The sequence below is a fragment of the Drosophila bipectinata genome, chromosome XL (genome assembly GCF_030179905.1).
Source record: "Drosophila bipectinata strain 14024-0381.07 chromosome XL, DbipHiC1v2, whole genome shotgun sequence".
In the NCBI taxonomy this organism is placed as follows: Eukaryota; Metazoa; Arthropoda; class Insecta; order Diptera; family Drosophilidae; genus Drosophila; species Drosophila bipectinata.
The window spans coordinates 5,988,251-6,013,305 of NC_091734.1; the positions used below are offsets into that span (position 1 = coordinate 5,988,251).

General features: G+C 45.7%; 2 protein-coding genes across 2 annotated transcripts; one reads left to right on the top strand and one right to left on the bottom strand.

Annotated features, from left to right (window-relative positions):
* Nucleotides 1-314: 314 nt before the first annotated feature.
* LOC108124855 (mucin-4) lies at nucleotides 315-9,587 on the top strand. The gene is made up of 3 exons (XM_017240732.3): nucleotides 315-655; nucleotides 5,382-5,601; nucleotides 5,657-9,587. Exons 2-3 carry the CDS (start codon nucleotides 5,405-5,407, stop codon nucleotides 9,318-9,320), a joined length of 3,861 nt encoding a protein of 1,286 aa, XP_017096221.2. The 5' UTR covers nucleotides 315-655; nucleotides 5,382-5,404; the 3' UTR covers nucleotides 9,321-9,587.
* A 127-nt stretch (nucleotides 9,588-9,714) lies between these two features.
* Nucleotides 9,715-16,489, bottom strand: fs(1)N (female sterile (1) Nasrat). The gene is made up of 7 exons (XM_017240722.3): nucleotides 16,283-16,489; nucleotides 14,205-16,226; nucleotides 14,014-14,143; nucleotides 13,817-13,947; nucleotides 11,984-13,763; nucleotides 11,719-11,930; nucleotides 9,715-11,655 (listed from the first exon to the last, which is right to left on the bottom strand). The coding sequence occupies exons 1-7, from the start codon at nucleotides 16,421-16,423 to the stop codon at nucleotides 9,730-9,732; spliced, it is 6,342 nt and encodes a 2,113-aa protein (XP_017096211.2). The 5' UTR covers nucleotides 16,424-16,489; the 3' UTR covers nucleotides 9,715-9,729.
* Nucleotides 16,490-25,055: the final 8,566 nt, after the last annotated feature.

Sequence of the window (25,055 nt, forward strand, 5' to 3'; positions counted from 1 at the left end):
ATTACAATTCGTAAAGGCTCGTAAAAAATGCAACTATAACATGCATTTAATAGGCTCCACACGATTTAATTTAGTTTTATTTATGGTAATAGTCTAACAAATTTATGCAATTGCCATGAAATGAGTTTAATCAAGGCAGCAATGTTGCACCGAAGATCGAGTATTTTCTTGCTCTAACTTCTAGCCTCTGGAGGCAGAGACATCGAACGCCGGAGTCCGGACCATTTACCGCTTTGGCTCTCTGCTCTGTTCGCCGGAAAAAAAAAAATAGTGGCAACAACACCGGCAGCAGCTTGGCAGCGAAGACTCGGCTTTTGGTTTAGTACGCTGCGATCGCTCATTGAAAATGGTCTGCAGGCCGCGCATGCGCCAAAAACATTTAAAACCGCCAACGAAACTCGAAAACGAACTGTCTCTGAGTCTGAAACTGTTTTTGAATCTACATCCGATTTTAAAGACGCGCCTAAGAAATCAATATCCTATAGTCGCGTGTTGAATTTAATTTCGGTTTTTAACACAAAAGTTAATTTTTTATTTCATTATTTTCTGTGCTTTTTTGAAAGTTGTGAACACAAAAATAAAATCGATTTATTTTTGGAGTGTGCTGTGACTGTGTGTGTGTGCCTTTGGTGTGGAGCTGCCGAAAATTGAAAATGTAATTGGAAACTGTTAGCCACAATATAAGAAAAAAAAAATAAATAAATTTAAGCCGGACTGGGGTGACAGGTTTTTTATTTTTCTTTCGCTGCGAGGGAGGCGGCAAACAAAAGACTTAGGCAACGAACTCGAAATTCGTTAAATCGTAAATCGTGAATCGTGAATTGAATCGAATTGTATGCTGCACCGAACATTGCAACGACCTTGACACAAGGGCAATGAAAATGAAAATCAGGTGCAGGTGCAAATACAGGTGTTGAGGTCTTTTTTTTGAGGAATCATGAATACTTCAACTTTTTCTTTAAAATAAAGAAGATTTTAAAGTTTGGCTCATTTAAAAGCAATTTATTTAATAGTTCTTTTTGTAATTTTTACTAAAAACGTCTTTAACGCGATAATAAAAACTTGAAAGTTAAAAACATACTTCTTCCATTGAAATAATAACAATAATCTTGAGAAAAACGACAGTCGCCAAGATACGACTCTCCTAAAAAAAAAACACAAACAAAAAAACAATTTAATAATTAAGCACAAGCCAGGCTGTAAAGTGTCTTAATATTTATTATTATTATTATTGTTTTTTGTCTGTTTATGTTATTTCATACATTTTGGTGGTGAAAGTGTCCATAAAAAAGGGAAACACAATGCAAGGGACCACCAAATTGAAGAGTAGGCCAGAAGAGGGTCTGGCAGGGGCTAGCGGGGTGTCTGGGCCATACACATGATAATAAAAAAACAATAATTAAGCATCTGCCAAGGCAAGAAATCAATCGACTGGGTAAAAGTGCCAATAAACAAGTCAAACAAATCCAAAATAAGCCCGAGACAGCGACCAAAACTCAAATGTAAACTCAAAAACCCGAATCAGAAATTCAATTCAAAACCGAAAAGCCAGTTGGCCAAGTTAGTTGGTTCAGTTTCTGGGGCTAGTAGTTGGTAGCTAACTGACTGGATGACTGGATGGCTGGCTGGCGAGCTGGCTGGCTTTTCCTGGCCGCCCAAAACAACATTCACTTGTCATATACAGTTTGGCTTAAATAGAATCCAAAAGCTGTAAACTGCAAACTGCAAGCCACTAACTGCACACTGAAGTTGGCCAAAAAGCCCGTTCAACTGGCCTGACGAAACAGGCGCTCGCGCCTGAAAAAAAGCCCAGTCAGTAGCCCGGGGTGTCTTGTTTTATTTTTATAATTTTTTTTTTCTCAAGTAAAAGTGGCAACTACTGATGGATATTTTTTAAAAGATGATGAAGCTCTTTAATGCTGTCGTCTGACTAATCGGAGTGAGAGCAGTGCCTGGGGCGCTTTCTCGTTGCCCAGAAATGGCCGGAAATGGCGTGAAAGATGCCTCAGCCGGACAGGTGACCTTCAGAGCCGGTTCTCCAGAAAAAAGAAGACATATACGATTAAATGATAAAATAAATAAACAAAATAAGAGATGATTAAGTGACCTAATTCTGAAAGAAGTACTAGTTTTAAAGCTTTTAATTAAATTTTTCCCAGAATATATTTTCAAAACCTTTCATGACCTTTAAAGTTTAAACTCATTACATTTGACACAATTACGATTTAAAAGTCCCTTCGAAAAACCTCCACACCATAGTTGGTAAGTTTTTCTGGCCAAGTTGGGTGGAGCTGGCCAGATTAATGGCCAGTTAATCAGTCTGACCTTACCGGGTTGTGAGGCCAAGTGCGCATTTGCTCTTGATTGGGCCAAACTAGAAAAAAAAAAATAACAAACCTAATGAAGTGGCCGCTTAAAGCCAAGACAATTGTCTTTTGTTTTCTTACCAACTCCATGGTGGCTTCTCTTTTTTTGCGCTTGTTACTGTAAATTGCTGGCCAAAAGGGCAGTGGTGACAGCCATAAGAGTTCATGGCTAAACTCATTCAAGTCAAGGGCTAAAATGTATTTCTTTTTTTTTTGAAATGTTAGTGTAATAAAAATTGATTAATTTCTAGCAATTACCAGCGATTATTCAACATTTCCTAGAGACGAGATCAAGGCTTTTTCTTCATCCGCTTTCCGTCTTAATAACTCGGATCGGATAAATGAAAAGCCAAGAAAATTGAAATTGTAATGAAAATGGAAAAACTGAGAAAAATGGAAAAACTGGGAGAAAAAAAAACGGAAAAGCAGAGCAATAGGCCCCCCAATTAGTCGTATGTGTAGATGTCACAGGCATTCAATCCAAAACACTGGGTTATGAAGCGGTTAATAATAGTTAATAGACGCCTGGAATTACTTAACACACCAAAAAAAACACAAAAAATACTAACAAACTTAATTGTTACCACACATTGCTTTAGTTTTTTTTTTAATGCGCTTCAGTGACGTCGTCGTCGTCGGCATCTGGGGTTTACTGTCTTTATTTTTTGCTTTGGATTCGAAATGCACTCACCCAAGATTGACTCACATTTCGTGCCGCAATGGCAACAAATTATTTGCGTTTTGATTACACGGCCAATAGTCATACACATACACACTTATATGCATAATAAAAAAATAGTAATAATAAAATACTTAAACAAGGAGTCACGCACACAAAACCAAAGTGTATTATGAAATTTAAATGCATTTTCCAAACCATTTTTGGTGTGTGGTATGCAAAAATACAAAATTGCGTATGACAATATTTTTGTTTAAGGAAGAGTAGCTCTGTTAATTTTGGGTTAAGGTTTTCGAATGAGGGGGGTTAAATTATAATATAAAATATGTTATTGAAGGGAATTTAAAAGGCAGATTATGAGATTTGTTGAAATAAATTAGGGAAAAGGGGTTTACATTCTTTAAGATTATTTAAAAATGTCTTAAACTTTTCAAAACTAAATCAAATATCTCTCTTAATCTTTTCTAGAATTTCTGTATTGGTATAAAGAATTTTAAAGCTGGTTTTTTAAAAACGATTGATGAAAAATGCGATACATAACCCAAAAAGAAACTCTTTTCAAAAAAGGTTTAGAATTTTCCAAATATATACAATCTATAGAGCTTTTAAGAGTTGCCTTTTCTTGGGCTAAGTTCTTAAAAGTTTTAATAGGGTTCTTTTCCAGAGTATATTTTTTTAAATATTTTTTTGTAGCCTAAATAAAATTTGGAGAGAAGTTATAAAAGAAGTTCCTGAACAATAACCTCTTGTTTAGGTACATTAGTTCAAGTTATAACTTCTTTAAAGATAAAAAACCCCACAAAAATTAACCTTTTTATTAAAAACTACCTTTACATTAATAAATACAATTAATTTAAACCACAAATCCCGCTTAAGCTCGTCTAGTGAATGGTGGAAATATATTCAATACAAAAAAATGTGAACTACTATAAGTGAGACTTCGTGAGACTTGTTAATGATCGCACACTAGAAATTAATGTCTAACCATCTGCGAGTGCCATTTGGCACTATTAATGTTGGCCAGCAGAGTGGCATGATACTTGAACAAATACTACAAAAATCCAAGAGATATCTCAACCGACAGCATTCCAGTGTTACTTTGAGATACAAGATGCCGATTCCCTGAAGTCTACATAGAGATAGACTGCAGTTTGTTGTTAGAATGCCTGTCACGTAGACTTGGTTCACATTCAGTACAGTTCACTTTGACTAAAGTGGAATGAATAGCTTTGGCTATAAGTGGCTCAGTTAGATGTTGTTTTTTTTTTTGACCAGATTATCTAACAGTTCATTTTCGCTAACGGCTTCGCTGCTGGATGGCCGGCCAACATCGTCATCGTCATCGACTTGGGCATTTTGGCATCACATCGTCGCCATCGCTTTCTACGGCACTCATTAAATTTATGATTTAACTACGGCAATTAAGTGAAAATTAAATGCTTCGATAGGTCCGCCACTTCACTTTATACTCGGACTCTGTGATAAATTGTACGAGATCCCAGCCGCCGGCTATAAAATCCAAAAATTTTCCATTTTCCAAACCGGTTGCATCATCATTATCCTCAGACTGTATCCTGCTAGGATTTTCTTTTTGCTCTTACATCATTGGGTCTAAGATGTATTTTCTATGTTATTAATGTGTTTATATCTTTATGGTTTTTTTTTTTTAACAAACACTTGTCACACATATTTGTCGCTGTCTGTCAAAAATTTGTCATGCATTTCATTTGATTTCTTTCTCAGTCGGCTGGTTCGCCTTTTCCTGGGCGGAAATTTTTTTGTTTGTCTCTCACTCCGCTGACTCGCCATCTGTAATTGTGTAAAAAATAGCTAAAAAATAGGAAAAAAACTTAAAGCTAAGAGCAAAAAAAAAATAGACTTAAAAAGCACCTATAAAAGTCACCCGATTATTAGCAAACTTGATGGACGTTGATGAGGCTACCGAAGTGGAAGTGGTTGTCAGGTTTTCGATTGGGTCGGTGGGTCATTTGGTTAGTTAGTTTAAAAAATTTAGATGATAATTAGTATTAGTGGAAAATATTTTAAATTAAAAAGAGAGTGGTGGTTTTAAAAATGATAGTGATAGGTTTCACACGGATTCGGAATTTTTGAAAGAATTTCTTGCAGTTTAGAAATGTCTCAAAGTAGTTTAGATGTTTCTGTTTAAGAACTTATTTTAAAACATATTATTTTAGGCTAAATAAAAATATAGTATAAATATTAAATAATTTAACAAATGTACCTTCTAATCTTAATATTTATGTTCAATATTTTTAGCTCCTAAATATATAAAAACAAATCAATTTAAAACAAAACCTCTATTTTTTACTGCTTAGTTCTAACCACCTGGACGAGCAGGATGCTCCGTGAGTGCCTGGCGCTGATCGCCCTCCTCCAGCTGGCGGGGGGCGTGGCGCGGGCACTGCCCACCATCCAGGGCGGTAATGCCAGGCAGCAGCTGGACAAAAGCTTTTTCCAGCCACCGGAAATCGAGCAGACTATCGATGAAGTACAAAAGATATTGGCCAACGATCCTGCGCTGCCCAGATTGACACGGTGAGTGGCTAGGAGATCCTTAGGAAGTCCTTTTCTTAAGACATATCCCTTCCAGTGGCGAGATCGAGGAGCTCTATGAGAAGGTGACCCGCGAGGAGTATGAGAAGAGTCTGGAAGCCGGGGACATGAGCCGGGCGGACAGCATGAGGGCCTTGATGTTGGTGCTTCCCTTTAACACGGACAACAACACGGAGGAGAACCTACAGGAGCTGTACACACGTCCACCGGTTACCCGGGTCATAGATGCCTATACCCCTCCGGATCCGGTCAAGTTTCTAACACCCGATCCCAGCGCCGTGCCGAGGAGCACGGTTCCCGGCGGTAATCCCGCCGTGGCTGCCACCACTTACAAGCCACCGTATGGACTGCCCTACGGCCAGGGAAACCTTCTCCAGCAACAGCAGCAGTTCAGGCCCATGCCCGTGGCCACCACTTATCATCCCCCTGCCCCGCCTCCGGTTGTGTATCAGGATTTTAGGCCATTGACTGCCAAGTCTCCATCCTCATCCTCCCCGGCTCCTCTCGCAGCTCCGTCAGCAGGAGGTGGACGCTTCAGTTCCCACTACAGTGCCAAGAATGCCCAGTTTCTGAGGAAACCCAAGCCGGTACAGGCTACCAGTGCCTCCAGTACGGTGAAGCCTGTGGCGGATATTCTGGAAAGTCTGGGAATTGTCTCGGGAGGTTCGGAAGGGGCCCATAAGAGGTACGCCCTGGACGACTACTATCCGGCGGAGAGTGCTCCGCAGCCCTCGGTGGTGGCAGTGGCCGATCTGCGTGGCCTCCAGGGAGCCCGCATCCGCCCGGAGGCCTACTCCAACTTCAAGCCCCTGAATATCGGCGAGGAGCTGAGAGTCAAGCCGGAGGTGGAGGGCTACCTGACCCGGTTCGGGATCGTGAAGAAGCCCAAGGCCCTCAAGAAGGAGGCCAAGCCCACGGAGGAGCCCACTGGCGCCCACACGGAGCTGTCCACGGCCACGGCGAAGCTGCCGCTTCAGGGCAATGCAGAGCTGGCCAAACTCCTGGAGAACCTCCAGGAACTGGAGCGATTGCAGGCCCAGCAGGCAAAGAGGAAGCCAGCAAGTCCGAAGACTACCACCACTACCACTCCTCGTCCCACCACCACAAGTACCACCACCACCACCACTACTACCACGACAACTCCTGCTCCCGTCCAGCTAATAACCCACGGGGAACCCATGCTGATAGAGGCCAAGAAGCCACGGCGGAGAATCGATCCCAACATAGATCTGAACTTTGCGAATGGAGGGAACCAGCAGGCCACCAGCACAAACGAGCTATCCAAGCTGTTGCAGAATCTCCAGGAGCTGGAGAAGCTGCAGATAAATCCGGAGAACGTCCTCAAGGCGGCCAGTCCCAGTCCAGGACTCCAAGCTTTAAGCAGCAGGTTCAGCAGCACGAGTACCACGACATCTACGACCACAACGAGCACCACACCCTCCCCCGCCCAGAGGGAGGCCCTGGAACTCCAGAGAATCCTCAAGCAGCTGCAGCAGTTGGAGCAGAAGCAAAGAAGCACCACTACTAGCACCACCACCAGCACCACGTCGAGACCCGCGAAGAACGGAGGCCTGGGCCTGGGAGCCGCCGATCTTCTCCAGCTGCAGCGCCTTCTCAGCGACGACCGGGAACTGGAGAAGCTCTACGAGCAGGCCAGGAACGGCGCCAAGAAGAAGCAGCAGCCCAAGAGCACCACCACAAGCACCACCACCAGTACAACCACCACCACAACGACCACTCCACGACCCACTGCCTCCGTGGATCATGCCCAGTTTGAGGCTCTGATTACCAGGGTGCAGCAACTGGAGCAACTCCAGCAGCCCACCACGCCGCCCAACTTCCTTACGAGGAACATAGCCGGCACGAGGCCGTCCTCGGGAGTGAGTCTGCCGAGCAACGATTTTGCCCATCTCCAGGAGCTCTCGCCCACCGCCTCCTCGCTGCCGAGCGGCTCCGGAGGCGTTGAGATCTCCACAGCAGCCTCCACCTCCAAACAGAGGCAGCGTCCGCTAGACAACTTCGAGCGGAGCAACGGTCTGTTGCTCCAGGACGATGTGCATCCCCAGGACTACGTCCAGCTGCAAAAGCTTCTCAGCAAAGTGCAGGAACTGGAGCGGGTGCAGTTGAAGACGGCCGATCCCCACCAGCAACTGGTCACTGCGGCTTCCGTGAGAACCCCCAATGTGAAGAGCATCCAGGGTGCTCACATCGTCTACGCCCAGCCGGTCAAGGAGCAGGAACTGGTGGAGCACGAGCCCGAACCGGAGCTTAAACTGGACTTGCCGGTCTACAAGAAGCCTCTGACCCCCACACCCACTCCCGCAGTTTCACAGACTTCCAGCGAGGAGCTCCGGGAACTGGCCATGTCGCAGCCAGCTCATCCGACCCAGCAGAAGGGTCAATCCTCGGCAGACTTTGGCCAACTGCAGCAGTTCTTCAGTGGCCTAGAGGATGTGGGCGAGCGCCAGAGCTACCAGCACATGCAGCCCATCTACAAGACGGTTCCCAGTACCTCTCCGCCGGCGCCTCGCTTCGTGCCCTCCAAGAAGGTCACGCCTCTGAACTCGGGCGGTCCCCGAAAGGCGGATTTGGAGGAGCTCCAGAAACTGCTCTACAACACCCAGCAGCTGCAGAAGCTGGGCGTAGCTTTGCCTCACGAGCTCTCCCAGCAACTGGAGAGCCAGCTGCAGGCCACCTCCTCCTCAACGTCCACATCTTCGTCCACCACAAGCACTACTCCGGCACCGACGCACGACACCTCCTCGCCGGCGGTCTTCTCGCTGACCACCATTCGGCCAAGGATCAGGCCCATCGCTGAGCCCCGGCCCAGCACGGAGAGCAGCCTGGAGCTGCCGGTGTTCAGCGCCACCAAGATCATAGAGGCGGCCATCAAGCGGGCGGCCAACCGGATCGGAGTCAGCACCGAACTGGCGCCCATAACGATGGGGCTGGGAATGGGCTTCCGGCGGCGAAGCGACGATGCCCTGGCCGAGGAAGACCTGGAGGCGGAGGATCGGGAGGGCGAACTCGATGGCGACCTGATGGCGGAATTCAGCGAGCTGAACTATCAGCTGGCCAAGCCGGAGACGCCGAAGGAGAAGCGGGAGGACTCCCACTCCAGTGACGGCAATCTGAGCGAGCTGCAGCGCTTGATCAGCAACCTCCAGGAGCTGCAGCAGCTCAACGTGAGCCTGGATAAGGTTCAGGTGGCCACTCCCACGCCCAGTCCGGATGCGGTGTATCTCCAATCCCTAGAAAATGGCCAAGACGAGACCCTCAAGTCCCGCAGGCAGAGCGAGAAGAACGAAACGGAGACGGAAGCAGGAGCTGGAACAGAATCTCCAGCGGATACGGAAGTCCAAACCACCCAAGCCCCCACCAAGATCAGCTTGAGTCTGGGCCTGGACGACGGCGACATTAAATCCTCCCCAGAGGAGACGGAGAGCAGCACCAGTGGCACGACCACCACCACCACAGAGGAGCCACGCAATGGATCTATCGACGACCTGGCCGACTCCTTCGGGCCGGATCCTGTCAGCGAAGAGCCGCCGCCGCCTAAGAAGAAGAACGGCTTCTACTTCCTGGCCGACTGGAACTCGTTCCTGGAGGTGGGCGACGGCGACGACCAGGTGGTGGTCCGCCTCAGCCCGAAGATCGGGGATCCGCGTCTCTTCCTGCCCGTAAAGATACCCTCCTCCTAGGCGGAGAGCCAACTCCCGAAGGGCAATAGCTGTACATATGTTCTCTAGATTCTCTAGACTTCTTTCCTCTCCACGTCCTATCCTGTATCGTAATGTGTGTGTGTATTTATTTTAGTCACTGTCTCCGAGTTCCCGTATCATTTTTTTTGGGCTTAGTGTTTGGAGAGTGCGGGATCCATGTCCGGGGATTTCAAATATATAGTCATAAGTCGGGCCTAGGCTGTAAGAGTCATTCAACCCAGAAGCGAGGTCGTGTAACTAGAAACTCTGAAATAAAATATATTGATTTAGTTAATGAAGGTCTTTCTTTTAAATTTTAAACAATTAATTAATGAATTAACAATTAACAGAGATAATAATTATAATTAACAAAAAATTAACAACAAAAATTAAGGAAAGAAGTCCAATCCTAGCACTTCATCCAAGGTTCTAGAAGCCCCGCCACAACCAGTTCATAAAACGTAGTTCTATGAGATTGGACCACCGCCAGGCTATACAATGCTCCTGGAGCCCTCTTTAGAGGCAACCGCAGTGTCAGTAGCTGGAGTATCTCATCCTCCTGGCCAGAGCCCTGTCTGGGGGCCCGGAAGACCGCAAATGGCACGAATCCCTGGACTCCCCGATAGATCAAGACCCGGATCCGACAACATCCCTCGACAAAGGCCAACAGAGTCTCGTCCCGCACCCGCAAGGTGGCCAGGTGACGGGCTCCTCTCTCGGCAGCGAGGGTCTGGAAAAGAGATCCATTCACATGATGGATCTGGATGTGGGCTGCCGGCGCCGAGGATGGAGTAGTGGGCGGAGGACCTTCCGGGTCGGCCAGGTGGGTCAACCTGGCATACAGAACTTTGGGTCGGTAGTCGGAACCCACGGTGAGGCGCAGGGTCTGCACAGGCCTCCAGTTGAGGGGCAGGAAGAGCTCTTCCTGCTGCGAAGGGGACTCCTCCAGATCTGGGGCATCAAGTGGAAGATCGTCCTGCAACTTCCTGAGTCTCTCAATCACCGCATGCAGCTTTTCGTCCTCGGGAGAGTCACCACTATGATTGGCCAATGTCAGGACATCCACCATTGTTTGCTCCAGGACAAGTGCCTCCTGATCTTGCAGAGCAGCTCCGTTTTCGGACATGCCCCGGAATTCCTGCCACACCGGGAAGATGAGCTGGGCACTCCGGGCAGCCAAAACCTTCGAAGGGGTATCTGGCAAGGGTAGGGTCTCCATGTGGAGGTGTCCCAGCTGCGAGATCAGCTCCAGGAAGTCCTCCATTAGGTGCTCGTCATACAGATCGCTCTCTGGGATGCTCAGCTGGATGATGTTGACCTCCGCCTGGAGCTGCCGCTGCAAAGTGTCCAGAAGGCGGTTCCTAATCCGTAAAATCTCCTCAGGATCCAGATCCTTTTCCCGGCTCAGCTGCCATCCTTCGCCCAGTTGGGATTCAATGACAGGACGCTGAAGATATCGAAGGGCTTGCTGGTAGTGGGGATTTCCCAGAGAAGGACTCTTCCGGAGCTTCTCTTGCTCATCCTTCAGATTCCTCAGAGTGGTCATGGGAATGTCCATCTGCTCTGTGGTGTCCTGGCTCTCGCTCCTCCGCCAACTCACCAGGGTGGAGTGGAAGTTTGAGCAATTCCAGCTGGCCTCTTCCTCGTCGTCGGCCATCTCGTGGCTGGTCATGAAGGTGAACTCCTTGCTGGAACTCTGGTTGCCTACTCGCAGAGCCACCACTTCGTCGATGGGACCACCTTCAAAGCCTCCAGCTGCCTGGAATCCGCTGCCGTTCCATCGATAAATCCTTGTCCAGCAACCCAGTTCGTTCACCAAAAGATAGTGGGAGCTCTCATCCGCCTCCACGGCGAAAACTCGACGCACTCCCCCTTGATCCTTAAGCTGCTTCAAAGTAAATGCCTTTTTGAGCTTTTGGACTTGGTAGGGCAACTGTAGAATCCTGGCCAGCTGCTGACAGAGGTTCCAATAGCCCTCCTCGACGGTTTGGCGACGCAATCGCTGGTTGTCCATCTCTGGCTGTTTCACGCGGAGCTTGTTGACCCTCCAACTGCCCGTAATCTCCTGCTGATTCCTGCCCCTCGCCCAGAGACTCTTCTGGTACCAGTCCTCGAACCTGAAGCCGTTCAAAGGATGTCCTGCCTTCAAGAAGGGGGCGTGGAGCTGGGCAAAGTAGAGAGGTGATTGAAGAAGGAGTGGCTCTTGGCCGCCCAAGGTGGCCACATCGCTCAGGTTGATTCCCTTGATGGGTGCTGTGGTCTCCAGAGATCCACTCACATTTATTCCGGACAGAAAGAGTGGCGTGTCCACTTGTTGAGGCTTCAGGGGATAGGTCTGTTGATGAAAGAAGGGTTTTAAAATGAAATCCTGGAGGAGAAGGCGGAGGACTAATCTTACCATCAGAGTATTGTCGTAATCCTCGGAGAGATTGCGTCCATTGACGGTTCCCTGGACACTCAGTAGTCCATCTTTAAGGAGCACCTCATCGGCAATAAGGGGCCCGGTGAGTTCTTGTTCTGTGTGAAGAGTCACCACTTGGGAAAGGTCCAGGTCATTTAATTGCTCCACTTCCAAGTGATTGCCATCCAAAGATCCTTGAGAGAAGGTAACTAGAAAGAAGAATTAGGGTTAGGTTGGGATTTGGTCATATACCAGGACTTACCTCCCGATCCCTGCCAGTCACGATCCACCCGCAGAGTATCCAGCAACCACTCAGTCACATTGCAACCATTTAGGAGCTGCCCCTGGAGAACTAGTCGTTCCACTGCCAGGAAATCCATCTTTACTGGAGCTTCGAATACCAGGGGCGTCTCCACCGTCACCTCCTCTTGCTCCGCATTCACAAGGATGAGCTGGGACAGCAGCTGCTCCACATCCAGGCCATTTAGTTTCCCCACAAAGGCTCCATCGTCGATGCGAACGCGTCCCGTGAATGTTTTGTGACCCTGGAGCTGAATCCTGGGCTGCTGCTTGAAGATTAGCTGCCCAAAGAGCTCCTCCAATGGTTCCCGACTGAGGTTTCCCAGGTGACCCATCACCGTTAGCCCATCCAGGCTGAGATTTCCGGGCATAGGAACGACTCCTCTTTGGATAAAGTTCTGCCGAGTGGGATCCCACCGAAGAAGTCTCTCCAACTCGGCGAAGGACTCGTTCTGATCTCCCTGAAGCCGCAGATCCTCCACAAAGAGACGTCCCTGTAGCTGGACATTTCCCGTGAGGATCAGGGGCTTCTGTTCCCTGGTGGCCAGTTTCTCGAAAGGAACGCCATTTAACGCCGCCAGCTGGAGGCTATCCGCTTGGATGGGGGCTCGGAAACTTTTGGTTCCCTCGATGAGGACTTCCTCCTGGTCGTTCTGGGGCCGGAAGACTATGTCATCTAAAAGCTCTGGCAGCAATCGATCGTTGAAGCTTCCCAAAATGTGAAGATTTCCTTGCAGATCCGGAGCCTCCTGGAGGGTCCAGCGAGTGCGTAGCTCATTCGGCCTGTCCAGCCACACCACCTGACGCTGTAGCTCCGCCCAGTCCCGGCCGTTGAGTGTCTGCTCCACCATCACGGATCCCCCAGTGACTGCCATTTGGTCCACTTGGAGCTTTCCTTGCAGGATTAGCAGCGGCAGGTCGTCCAGTTGCTGAAGGAAATCCAGTAGGAGATCGGCCTTGATGCCCTGCAGCTCCTTGGCTTGCACACCCCGTGGGAGTAGAAGCTCCTGGACATGGACGTCACCCGACCAGGTGTGCGGCTCCTCCTTCAAGAGATTCTCTAGATTTTTGCCATTCAAGAGTCCTCGGCCAGTAACGTCCTTATTGACCTGAGCCTGCTCCGCCGCCAGGTGAGTAAAGTTTCCCGTCATCAGGTGGAGGGATTCGTGGAGCAGTTGATAGCCACTGGCCAAGGGCACCTGGTTAAGGGTGTGACTCACGTGGAGCTCCGACAGTTCTGGTGGGGATTCGAAGCGGAGTCGAGTCAGAGGACTGCTGGGAAGTGGAGAACTACCATCCAGACGGATACTCTCCGCCAGAAGCTTTTCCAGGTCAACTCCGTCATAGGTAGAACCTTTGGCCAGTTCCAGCTGATGAAAGTAGACATAGCCATAGATCTGGGTGAGATTCGGCAAGATCTGGGCCGAGTGCTTGGTCACGAAGCGTTCCAGAGGCAGGCCACTGAGCTGGTTATCCAGGACATGCGAGTCCACAGGCAGAACTAGCTGATCCACGCGCTTGACACCGTCCACTTGGATTTCCTCGTGGGGATCCGACGAACGCTGGACCAGATCCCCCAGCAAAGAGTCAAAGGTATCGTCTTCCAGTTTGCCAAGCAAACGCAGTGATCCTTCCACCAAGAGCTGATCAAAGTGGCAGTCGGCGTGGAGGTTATGGGATTCCAGAAGCGTAGGATTCAGAGGAGCCTCCTCAAACTGGCGACCCTGGGCGGTGCCGTTGAGCTGTGGGATAAAAGTAGTATCAAAATGAAAAGGAGTAAGTATTGGGGTCTGACCTCCAACTGCTCAGCTACTTCCAGTTGAGAAAAGGTAACCCAACCAGGCCAATCCTGGGCATCACTGAGGGTAATAGCATCCAAGGGATTCTTGCCATTGATACTTCCCGAAGTATCCACGACATTGGCGGCTAAGAGGAATACAATATTGGTATAGATTCTGGTGAGGATTGAGGGGTTATATAGAGACAACATACACAAGGTTTGGCTGAACTCCTTGGGGGCCTGGACCACGCTGGTTTCATTGCCCTGCGACCACAAATAGTCCCCTGGGAAGCTCAAGTCATTCAGGTTAGTCACTTGCAGTGTATCCTCAATGATGACAGGCTAAAAAATAAAACATTTTAAGATTAACATTAAAATTAAGCCAGAAAGCGGAGAAACCTACACCCTCCACAATAAGTTGATTCAGTCTGAGAGGCTCGTTCCTCCAAACCAAGTCCTGGAGCAACTGCTTCCATTCCAGGCCATTGATAGAGCTGAACTCCAGATCCCCAGTGAGCTTTAAAGTTTCATGAGTCTCGTTGCCAAGGGCAGGAGAAGCTTCCTCCTCCCTGGGAGCCTCCAGAACCTCAAGCCTTTGGACGTTGAGTCTCCCTTCTGGCGGTAGCTTCAGGGTGGAGTTCTGTATAAACATGGGCAGGTTGTTCAGTTGATCCACCACAAGATCCTCCGCTTCAATGGCATCCACCTCCAACCGTTCGTAATGATACTCATTCAGGGAATGCACCTGCCTCTTGGACCGATGCAGAGGAGATAGCTCCTCCTCAAGTAAGCGTATCTGTTCAATCAGCTCGTTCAGATCCACCACAGCATCTGCTCCCGTCCACGCGATCTCGTTTACCAAGAGCTCCTCGATGGAACCACCTGCACTGATGACGAGATTTGTGGCCACTTCTTCGTAAATCAACTCATCTTCCACATTGAGACTCTCGGCTAGGAGGAGCAGCTTGTCCTGTTCACCCACCCAATCCTTCATGAACTGGTGGATCTCCTGGAGGTCCTGGGTCTCTGAGTTCCTGGCCAGCAGTTGGGTTTCCAGGCGAAAGATGCTCGAGGAAGCCTGATTCCTGGGCACCAGCACCAAGGGCGGCTGATCCAGTTGCCGGAGGAGAGCAGCTCCCTGTATACCTATGTCCTGGACCTGATCCAACAAGCAGTTGGCTCCGTAAGTAGCGCCGCAGGGAGGTGGCAAGCCCGCCTCGAAGGCCTCTCCATTCCAAACCAGCACCTCCAGTACTAGAAGAGAGTGTGGTTCGAAGAAAACTCTGTGCTGGACAAGCAGGAGAAGATCGTCCCGATAGCTGCGCACGGGAACCGGCAGAAACTTCTCCACAAAACCAAAATTCTGGCCAAGAATGGTGCGAGGGAATAGCTGACCCTGCAGGTAAACCAGGATACGTGGCTTCTGGCCGCCGAGTGCCAGATAACTGCGTCCGCCCATTTGAAAAGCTGTGATTCCAGTCACCAGCGGAGACTCCACTCTCTGCCGCAGCTCCCCAGCCGATCCTTTCCAGGCGTAGATCAGGGTCTCATTGGTCTGACCCACAGCCAGGAGGAGCTCCCTTCCCGCGTCCAGGACAGCCAGGTCTGAGATATCATCAGCAAGCTGCAAACGCTGCGCAATCCAGAATTCCTCCGTCTCCAGGTCGTAGGCATAGATGCTGAGGATGTGGTTGCCCCCCAGGACCAGATAGTCCCTGCCGTCCAGGTTGAAAGAACTGATTTTGGTCACTTCGCCTCCCAAAGGCCATTGCCAGAAGGGTACAAGTCCCTTACCAGGCTCCAGAAGCAGCCAGATGAGATGATTCTCGGAACTTATGACCAAGATTCCCTCCTGGATATGCTTTTTAGCGCTCCATCGCTCCAGACCCAGCATGGAGGTAACGTTTGCTGCAAACACATAGCTCTGGAGAAGCTGAAAGTCCTTGGTGAAGACCAGAAAACCGGAACCCATCTGCTGACCGATGATATAACCACTACCGTTCGTCTGCAAAGTCAGCCAGCGATCCACATTGGAGGGCATGGAAACGTTGAACAACTCCTCGATCCTGCTCAGTACTAACATGTCCCTGGTCCTCCTCTTTGACAGCTCTAGGCGCTGCAATTGCTCCAGATCAATGCCCGACTGGGAGTTGGATTCCACAACGTTTGGCTGGACATCCTCATCACTGGCAGCTGCCCCCAGTACCTCCTGCCAAGTAGCCTGAGACTGGCTTTTATCCTTGAGCTCTGCCTGAAGCTGAACTACCTCATGGGTCTGTCCTTGATGCTGTACTGCCTGCTGGATCTCATGGCGCAAGGCTGCAGCACTCCTCAAGGAGGCATCGTTAACCTCCACTTGGGATGTCTTCGGAAGGGGAGGTCCGCCATCGTGCTGGGTCCAAGCTGGAGCCACCACCACACCCTCCTGGAAGGTAAAGATGATAAATTAATAGAAAACCCAATATAAAGGCAACAACCCACTGGTGCTCCATCGTTTTCCTCCAAAGCTTTATTGAGTTCGCTGCGCAGTTTGGCTATCTCCGCCTTATGGGCGGCAGAAGGACCTTGGGAGAAGCCACTGACCACCAGTCCTGCCAAAAGCAGCAGCTTCAAAGCCAGCATTTCACAAAAAACCAAAAAACAAATCACAATAAACAAGAAATCAACACGTGAGTAATAAACTTTCAAGTCATTTACCGTTCTTACCGCCCTTGAAGCGTTGCCAGACCAAATAAAAAAGCTAAAAAGTATGAAAGAAGAAACTATTGCCAGCTTTACCGATTACCCCCAAAATTCTAAAAGATTTTGGATAAATTTTAAATAATTTTCCTTAAAAACAAACCCCTAATAGTGAATATAAGATAAATGAGTCATAAAAGCCTTAAAACTTAACCTCTAAGGTTTCAACTGATTAGTTTCCTAAAAAGGACGAATTACATTGCTAAAAACAGAATAATAAAGAACATCTTTATTTTATCTTGTTTCATTTAATAAAAAAAACAGCCCCTTTGTCCTCTTTTTGAAAATAATACACCATCCCTCTTGGATTCTCGAGTCAATTGATTATTTATGACCAAATTGCATGTCAAGAATGCATTAGGAAGTTGTACCCCAGAAATGACATTATTATTAAGTGAATACTGATCATTTTCAGTTCTGGATGAGAAAATAACCAAAAAATATGAAATTGATAGTCAAGAGTGAAGTTTTTTCCCCTTTTTTTCTTAAACAAGAGAAAAAATGACTCAAGTTTGAATACCGCGGCATTTAATAGTGATGCCCAAAAGTTAAAAAAAGTTATCTGATTTTAAATATAAATATTATTTGAGAAACATTTTTTAATATTTTATAATAAGAGGTCAAGCCTTTTGTGTATTTAGTTAATAATTATTTAATTTAGATATGTTTATCGAAAATCAAATTCTTCCATAAGAAGTATCGATTCTCTCCCACCTCTAAGAGAGCGGAGAGAGAGCAAGAGAACTACCACAGTCGTTTTAAAAGACTTACCCTACCAAATATTTTTTTTTCGAAATATAGCCTTCGCCCAGTGAAGACGCTGCCGGGTTTCCAAGTGATATAGCGGACTTTTCGAAAAAACCCTTGCTATCGGTCGGAAAAGTGCGAGTCTATGGTCGGAAAATTAAAGAATCTCTTCCCGCGCATCTACCACCTCTATTGACTGTTTTTTTTTCGGTGTTTTTTTTATACCATTCGGTCGTTTTGGTTGCCTCGCAAAAGTGTTAATAGATCAAAACAATGGATAAACAATATTAAACAAAATCAAAAGGATACCGGGTGGTGAACCAATATAGAGGCCTCTTCGAGAGACTGCGCGTCCTCCAAACCAATAGTGCAATAGGATAATCCAGAAGGATGTGTGAAAATAACAAAAAAAATAATAGTTTAATTTAGTTTGTGTGATTATAATAAATATCTACTACCATCTACCATAAGTAACTATCCAGAGAAGTGGATAGCAAAAGGGAGAGCCAAAAAAAAAAAAGTGAGTCCTGCAGGATAACGTTAGTTGCACCCTTGAGATTGTGGGTGTTTTATATTTTTCTCCTTTTGTTGTTTTTGTTTGTTCTTATGTGTTTGTCTTTCGTGTTTTTGTTTTTTTGTTTGTTGGACATTCACTTTTTTTTGGGCGTGTGCCAAAAAATTAGAAACTCCCGGTTTTAGCCACAAAAGGAGCCAAAAAAGGAGTCAACCCAAGAAGAGAGCAGGAGACTACCAAAAAGAGAGAGTGTCAGAGAGGGGAGGCGGAGAGAGAGAGTGCAATATTAATGGGGATGCATTTTTTGCAGTTGATAGCAATGTTGTTTTTGTTGTGCAATTATTTATATGCTCTGATTGTGCTTCCTCTTGTTGGGTTTTGGGCTGCTATCACCGTTATCGCCAGCAGCTCCTGTTTATCATCTTGCCTCTCTTTCTGTTGCGTTGAAAAATCAATAAAAGTCCCGTGTGCGTGGTGCGTGCGGCGTATCCATGTCCATGCGAGTGAGTGTGTGTGTGTGCAGCAGCCGGCAGCAACAGCAGCAGCTCTCAGCTCTCCCCGTCGCTCTTTGGCACTCTCTCTTCCTAGCATGCTTGCTTGCCAATTCTACAACAACACAGCTGGTTGGGGAGATGGGGTGGGGGACGTCCTAGTAGGTCCCCAAAAGTTGGAGAGTATAGCGCTTAGCGTAGATAATCTCGCGTGTTTAATTAGTTTAAAACATGCTAATTAAAATAAAAGTTTTAGTCTCTAAATTCTGGAACTACAACCCAACACAACTAAGCCCACCCCTTGCCCCAAAAATCTAAAAAGAATTTATTGCCAAAAAAATCCAACAAATCTTAAGGATGCTGGGGAGATGAAGGATAATATTATTGCATAACTCGAGTACCTAATGGGCTCTTTCCCCCCTTATATTTCTCTCTTATTTTGTTTTGCTTTGGTTCTTCGTTCCGCATGACTTGATTCCCTTCCTGCATTTTTTGATATTCTATACTTTTTTTTTTTTATAAAAATTCTTTAATTTTTTTTGGGGGAATGACTCACGTGAACTGTCATAAGCGTGACTCACGGCCATGACCCTGCCACCCACCCACTCACTACTCACCCTGCCCCTTTACTTTTATTTTAAGTGCGTCCTTGAGATAAAAATCTCTCGAGTGGGCCACTTAACATGCGGCGACAGAACAGGACGAGAGAGAGAGAGAGAGACAGGGAAGAGCAACTCCAACTTCTGTTTTTTTTTTTGGGGGGAGCCTTGGCGCCTATGCCGTCACTTTGGGGCGTGGCCGGTGACTTGGGCGATGAGCTCACAGGGCAAGCAACTTCTGAAGCGATTCCACAACGATTCTACTCCCTCGGGAGATTTAAAAAAAAAAAGAAAAGAAAATGCAAAGCCAAAAAAGCGCAGGCGGAAACGGAGGCGTAAGAAGAACAAGAAGAAGACTGAGAAAGCAAGAAGAAGCAGAAGAAACTTGACATTGAACTCGGGTCTTGCAGAAGAATCAGAGCAAGGGGATACTTTAAGCTCCTACTACTTTAGGGGCTTTAAAATACAAGTCTTGGAGGTATTTTAAAAGAAATTCTTCTATATATGATGGGCTATCTTAGGATCTTAGATATTTTAAAAGCCATTCTTCTATATTTCTAGGATCTTTGAGGGAGAATCTGTAGATCCTATTTGATAACATCTTGATATAGATCCTATTTGAAACTAATTTTTCCATAGACTCCTACTACATTTCTTCCCAAACTTCAAGAATTGGGTCTTTAAGGGAATAATGCATAGTCCTACTACTTATGATCCCTCAAATCCAAGTCTTATAGATATTTTAAGAGTAATTCTTCTATATTTCTTTGAGAAATAGGGAAGATAGGGGTCTTTATGGAGATACTACAATCTTCTATTACTAAGATTTCTGCAAATATAAGTCAGGATTCTTAAAAATCTACTACTTTAAGACAAATTCTTTCATATTATCAATCATAATACTAAGAATCTTAACCCATTTCATCTCAAACTAGACAGTGAACTTGAAACTGGTAGAAGAATTAGGTCTTTAAAAAGATACTATACTCTTCTTCTAAGATTTCTTTAGATATTAGTTTTTTTTAGATATTTTAAGAGCATATTCTTCAATATCCTATATCCTCTATGAACTTCTCTTATATATATTCCCTATCAAGCCCCTCTTGAGAATCTTAAACCATTTTCAAGGGCATTTAGAAACCCATCTGTCTGGCTCCACCTGGAGAGTTCAGCTGCTCTTTCCCCTTTATTCTTGTGTGCTTCCTCATCTTGAGAGGATGGTCCGCCTACCCAAAAAAAACAAAAATAATAATAATAAATAAAAGGGAGCTCTAACAAAAGATCTCGGAAGATCCAGAGCGAGGATGGTAGCATCAGAAGTCGCTGCCCTTTTTGGGGCTGCGCCTGCGCATTAAATTCCACAAAGTCCTTTATTTTTTCCATTTTTTTTTTTTGCCAAAGGCGGCGCGTGCGTCACGTTACGGTCTGGTGCCAAAAACAAAAAAAACCAGAGGGGCAAGGTATAGTTGGGCCTTGCAACCCAAGTCCAAAGTCAAAAGCAACAAAAAAAAAGCTTCATTTATTAAATTGAATTTGTTGTTATGGGAAAAGTAATGGGATTGCGATTTTGAGGTGCTTGTTTATGGGTTTGTTGACAACATATGTGAATTCTCCATTCCCATGGCCGGGTGTTGGATGAGATTCCAGAGAATCCAATCCAGAACTGAAATCGGAGAACATAAAGCTTAAATATTTAGAGGAGGGAACCGCGAGTGATACCGAGTAATCCCAATCAGATGTTATTATATTTTATTTCTTTTTCTTTCGCTGACATTGCCGAAAAAAAGTGAGAATCGTTGGATAGAAACCGAAAGATGTCAGACGGCAGTTGAAAATAAATAATTGCGATCTCAGGTCCCCACACCAGTCTCCAGTCTCCAGTCTAGATCTGGAAGAAGTATGCGTAGAACCGTTTTGTTATGGTTTCTCTTTTATCTTCTTTTTTTGATTCTTTTGGAGTCTATTGTTCTGGTTTTCTTCGGGGTGCTGTTCTGGGTCTCTTCTGCCCAAACATCGAACATCCAAAATTAGCATTAATGGCCCTGGCGACGTCAATTAAACATCCAGTATGCCTAACGGTTGTCGGTTCTCTAGAAGAAGCCCCCGAAGCTTCTCAATTCATAAAGTTTATTGCTCCAAATCTGCAAAATCTGCGATAAAATGACAATTGATGGTTTAGAACTCATAAAGCTTTCAATAAAAATGGTTTACCAGGAATTTAGAGCAAAAAATTAGATAGATCTATATATCTATAGGGTTGTACTTCAGAGAGAGAGATAGAGAAGTTCAAGCCCCGGAACTATCAAGTTGAAATGCAAATCTCCCTCTGGAGGAGAAGCCCTATGACGACCGACTAGCACAGACACCCAGACTGTCAGTCTGCCAGTCTGCCAGTCTCCCAGTCTGCGATGCATACTCACAGATACTCGAAGCACTCTCACAGATACATCTACTACTGCAGTCGACAATGATTTGATGGATGCTATTGTCTCAATTAATTTTACATTCAAATTGTCTTCAATTGGAAACTAGGAACAACACAACCCAACAGAACAGATTTTATTAATGGCGCAAAATCTACTCTGATTACGCGGTCATTGTGGTATCTATAAGATATACTATCTCCTCTAAAGAATAAGATTTGTCAACATGGAAGTATTGCTTTTATTTTTAGATTCTAAAAGTTATTAATTAAGGTCACCAAAAAGAAACGAAAAGAAAACTATGATATATGGAAGCAGAAAATTATGTTTTGACAGACATGAGAGTATCTTCATAGAGTTGAAAATAGTTTCTAGAGACCTCCATTTAAAGTGCCATCGATACAATACCCCAAAGACTATTTTCATTTCCATTTCCACTTCCATTTTTCCATTTTCCCTACCCATCTCCATCTCCATGTCGAGTGGCAGAAGCAGGAAGCGAACCAAATATAAAATCCAATCCCTGGCCCCGACCATATGTGGGTTGTGGCGAAGAACGAAAGATTCTTGTTTTTGTTCGCATGACCAAAAGGCATCACGACAGCATCCACCACCTCCTACTCCTCCTCATCCTCCTCTTTTGGGAGGACAGAAATGGTAGAATGGCCATTAAATTATTGCCACGATCTATTAGCAGCCCTGGAGGATGGCTTGGTTCGAGTGGCATGTCTAAAAATAGACCACGACCCCATATGTTCAGGGGGCGGAGGAGGAGAGAGAGATTCTTGATCGGCGTCTGGCGTTGAAAGGCAAAGCGCCACTGATCCACCACAGGCACACTGCAACAAATATCGTTAGTAAAAGTTAAGTAATACTAACTAGACTATGGATCTAGATTCTAGACTAAGATTGATGGATCTCTCCTGTCTCTTGGATGGAAACTGATACCTTGACATGCAATTTCTGAGCAATTTCCATCAAAGATCTCGATCTCGATCGAGTGCGTGTGATTGATGGCCATAATTGGTGCATCGGTTATCAATTGATATGGAAATGCCATAAAATGATTGATTCTCCAAGCAACAGCATCTTAAATTATAGATTTTTTTCAAAGGATTATATACTATGTTTTTATGGAAGTACTTCGCAGTACAACAATTGTCTGTTTTTCAGGCTGTTTTTTATCGGTTTGGCTAATATTTGCAGGCGACTTATCTAATCGCTGGACAAATGTTTGAATTTCCAGCAACGTGAGAGCGATTTGCATTCATTTTTTTGCGCGTCACTTTCTGGCCTTTAAGCCTTAAGCTCTAAACCCCAAGCCCTAGGGGCGTACCAGCTAACAGACTGTCATTGACACTTACGGTAGGAACTTCAAACTTCAAACTCTGCAAGCAACTCTCTGAAAGCAAGCCCAATGACCTTTCCACCATTCAACCCCGCTTGCTGCAGTGCTGCATTCTCGAAGGGGAAGGGGTAAGAGACACGGTGGAGGCGGGGTAGGTGCTGGAGGGATGCATGTGACCAGATGCGGGTCGTCCAGGGTCAATGTCTGTGCATTGGAAAGACATCAAGCAAATGTTTTGACAACATCATGAGCCAGCACACAGTGGTCTGTCGGTGAGATGGATTTTGTTGAAAAATATTTAAAAAATATTTTGTTGTCATGTTTTGATGCAGAATGATGGGAAATCCATCCTCGAATCGATAAAGGTATTCCTCACAAGAATCGGATGAGAATTGGCCTAGATATGGCCTTCCCAGGGGGCTATAAGCCAAAAACCCACTTTTTGAAGGGGTCTGCCCAGGAAAATTTTGAAAAAAATCGAAAAAATATTTTGTTGTCAGGTTTTGATGCAGAATGATGGGAAATTGATCCACAAATCGATTAAGGTATTCCTCGCAGGAATTGGATGAGAACTGGCCAAGATATGGCCTTCCCAGGGGGCTATACGCCAAAAACACACTTTTTGAAGGGATCTCCCCAGAAAATATGAAAAAAATCTAAAAAATATTATGTTGTCAGGTTTTGATGCAGAATGATGGAAAATCGATCCACAAATCGATTAAGGTATTCCTCGCAAGAATCGGATGAGAATTGAGCAAGATATGGCCTTCCCAGGGGGCTATAAGCCAAAAACCCACTTTTTAAAGGGGTCTCCCCAGGAAAATTTTGAAAAAAATCAGAAAAATATTTTGTTGTCAGGTTTTGATGCAGATTTATGGGAAATCCATCCACTAATCGATTAAGATACTCCCTGCAAGAATCGGATCAGAATTGGCCAAGATATGGCCTTCCCAGGGGGCTATAAGCGAAAACCCCACTTTTTGAAGGGGTCTCCCCAGGAAATTTTTTAAAAAAATCGAAAAAATATTTTGTTGTCAGGTTTTGATGCAGAATGATGGGAAATCCATCCACTAATCCATTAAGGTACCCCTTGCAAGAATCGGATGAGAATTGACCAAGATATGGCCTTCCCAGGGGGCTATACGCCAAAAACACACTTTTTGAAGGGGTCTCCCCAGGACAATTTTGAAAAAATTCTGAAAAATATTCTGTGTCAGGTTTTGATGCAGAATGATGGGAAATCCATCTACAAATCTTTTAAAGTATCCCGGGCAAGAATCGAACATGAATTGACCAAGATATAGCCTTCCTAAGAAATCAAGTTGAAAAATATACCTCTTAGCTAAGCTTCACTGTAGCCCAGCCATGTTATTACAGAAATGAGCATCTGACAGGGGAGTGAGTTGAGAAAAATGCCAGACATATGCAAGCACGATATTTTGGGGTAGTCTTGCGCCTAAAACCCCCTCCTCCTCCACATCACACTCCTCATAGCCAGACCCCTTGCTTCTAAAAACAAACTACGACCCTGGGTTTTCCAATTCTTCGCTTCAATTGAATCGCCACTGATTGAACTAGATGTTGGCTACTTGGCTATTGCTTCTAGAGTTTTTCTATATTTTTGTTATGACTTGAACGGCCTTTTGTTTGGTTTTTTCTTCTTCTATTTGGATTGTTTAATATTTTTTTTTTCGGATGGATGCCCTGAGGCACTTTCTCGCCGAGGGGGAGGCCTCGGCAGATCGTCACCAGACACTCAAAGCCAAATCGATTGAGTTGCTGGAGTGGTGCGTGAAGTGGTGCAGGGTGGTGGTTTTGCTTCCAAAAAAGATGAACAGATAAGTGCCAACAAAGTGGGGGCCAAGTCATGAAATGAAATAGTTTGTAAAATATATATATCTCTCTTTTCCAACTTGCAGTTTGAGGAACCTCCAACCCTAGCTGACGAACCAAAGTTAACAGTAGAAACTGCCAAATGGAGGACTCATAACTCTCTTGCAACAACGAAGGTAAGCTGAGCTGTCTACAACCATGACATGGGAGGGGGAGAAATCCAATGAAGCATGCCACAAAAACCAGGAGGAGGAACAGGAGGAAGTACTGTGTCCTGGCGGTGACAAAGGTTCTGTATTTTTTTTTTTTACATTTTTTGTTTGGCAAAGCATTCAAATCGGAGTTTAAAGGGGGAACAATATGTGAATGGTTGTAAATTCCTGCTGATTTGGCTTTTGTGATTTTAAGGGGTTTCCAGGGAATACTTCCTAAGCAAAAAAAATTGGAAGAGAAGCAGGCAAGCAGTGAAGAGGGAGGAAAAATGAGGACTGCTTTTCAAAAAAAAGTGCCTAAAAGTGGGCAGTGTTTTTTGTTTCAAGGTGTTTTTAGAAGTAATAGGA

Excerpts from the sequence above, each read along its gene's own strand:
- LOC108124855 (XM_017240732.3), top strand. The coding sequence starts at position 5,405 with ATGCTCCGTGAGTGCCTGGCGCTGATCGCCCTCCTCCAGCTGGCGGGG. Across the intron at positions 5,602-5,656 it reads GCGCTGCCCAGATTGACACG|TGGCGAGATCGAGGAGCTCT; the intron begins GTGAGTGGCTAG and ends TATCCCTTCCAG.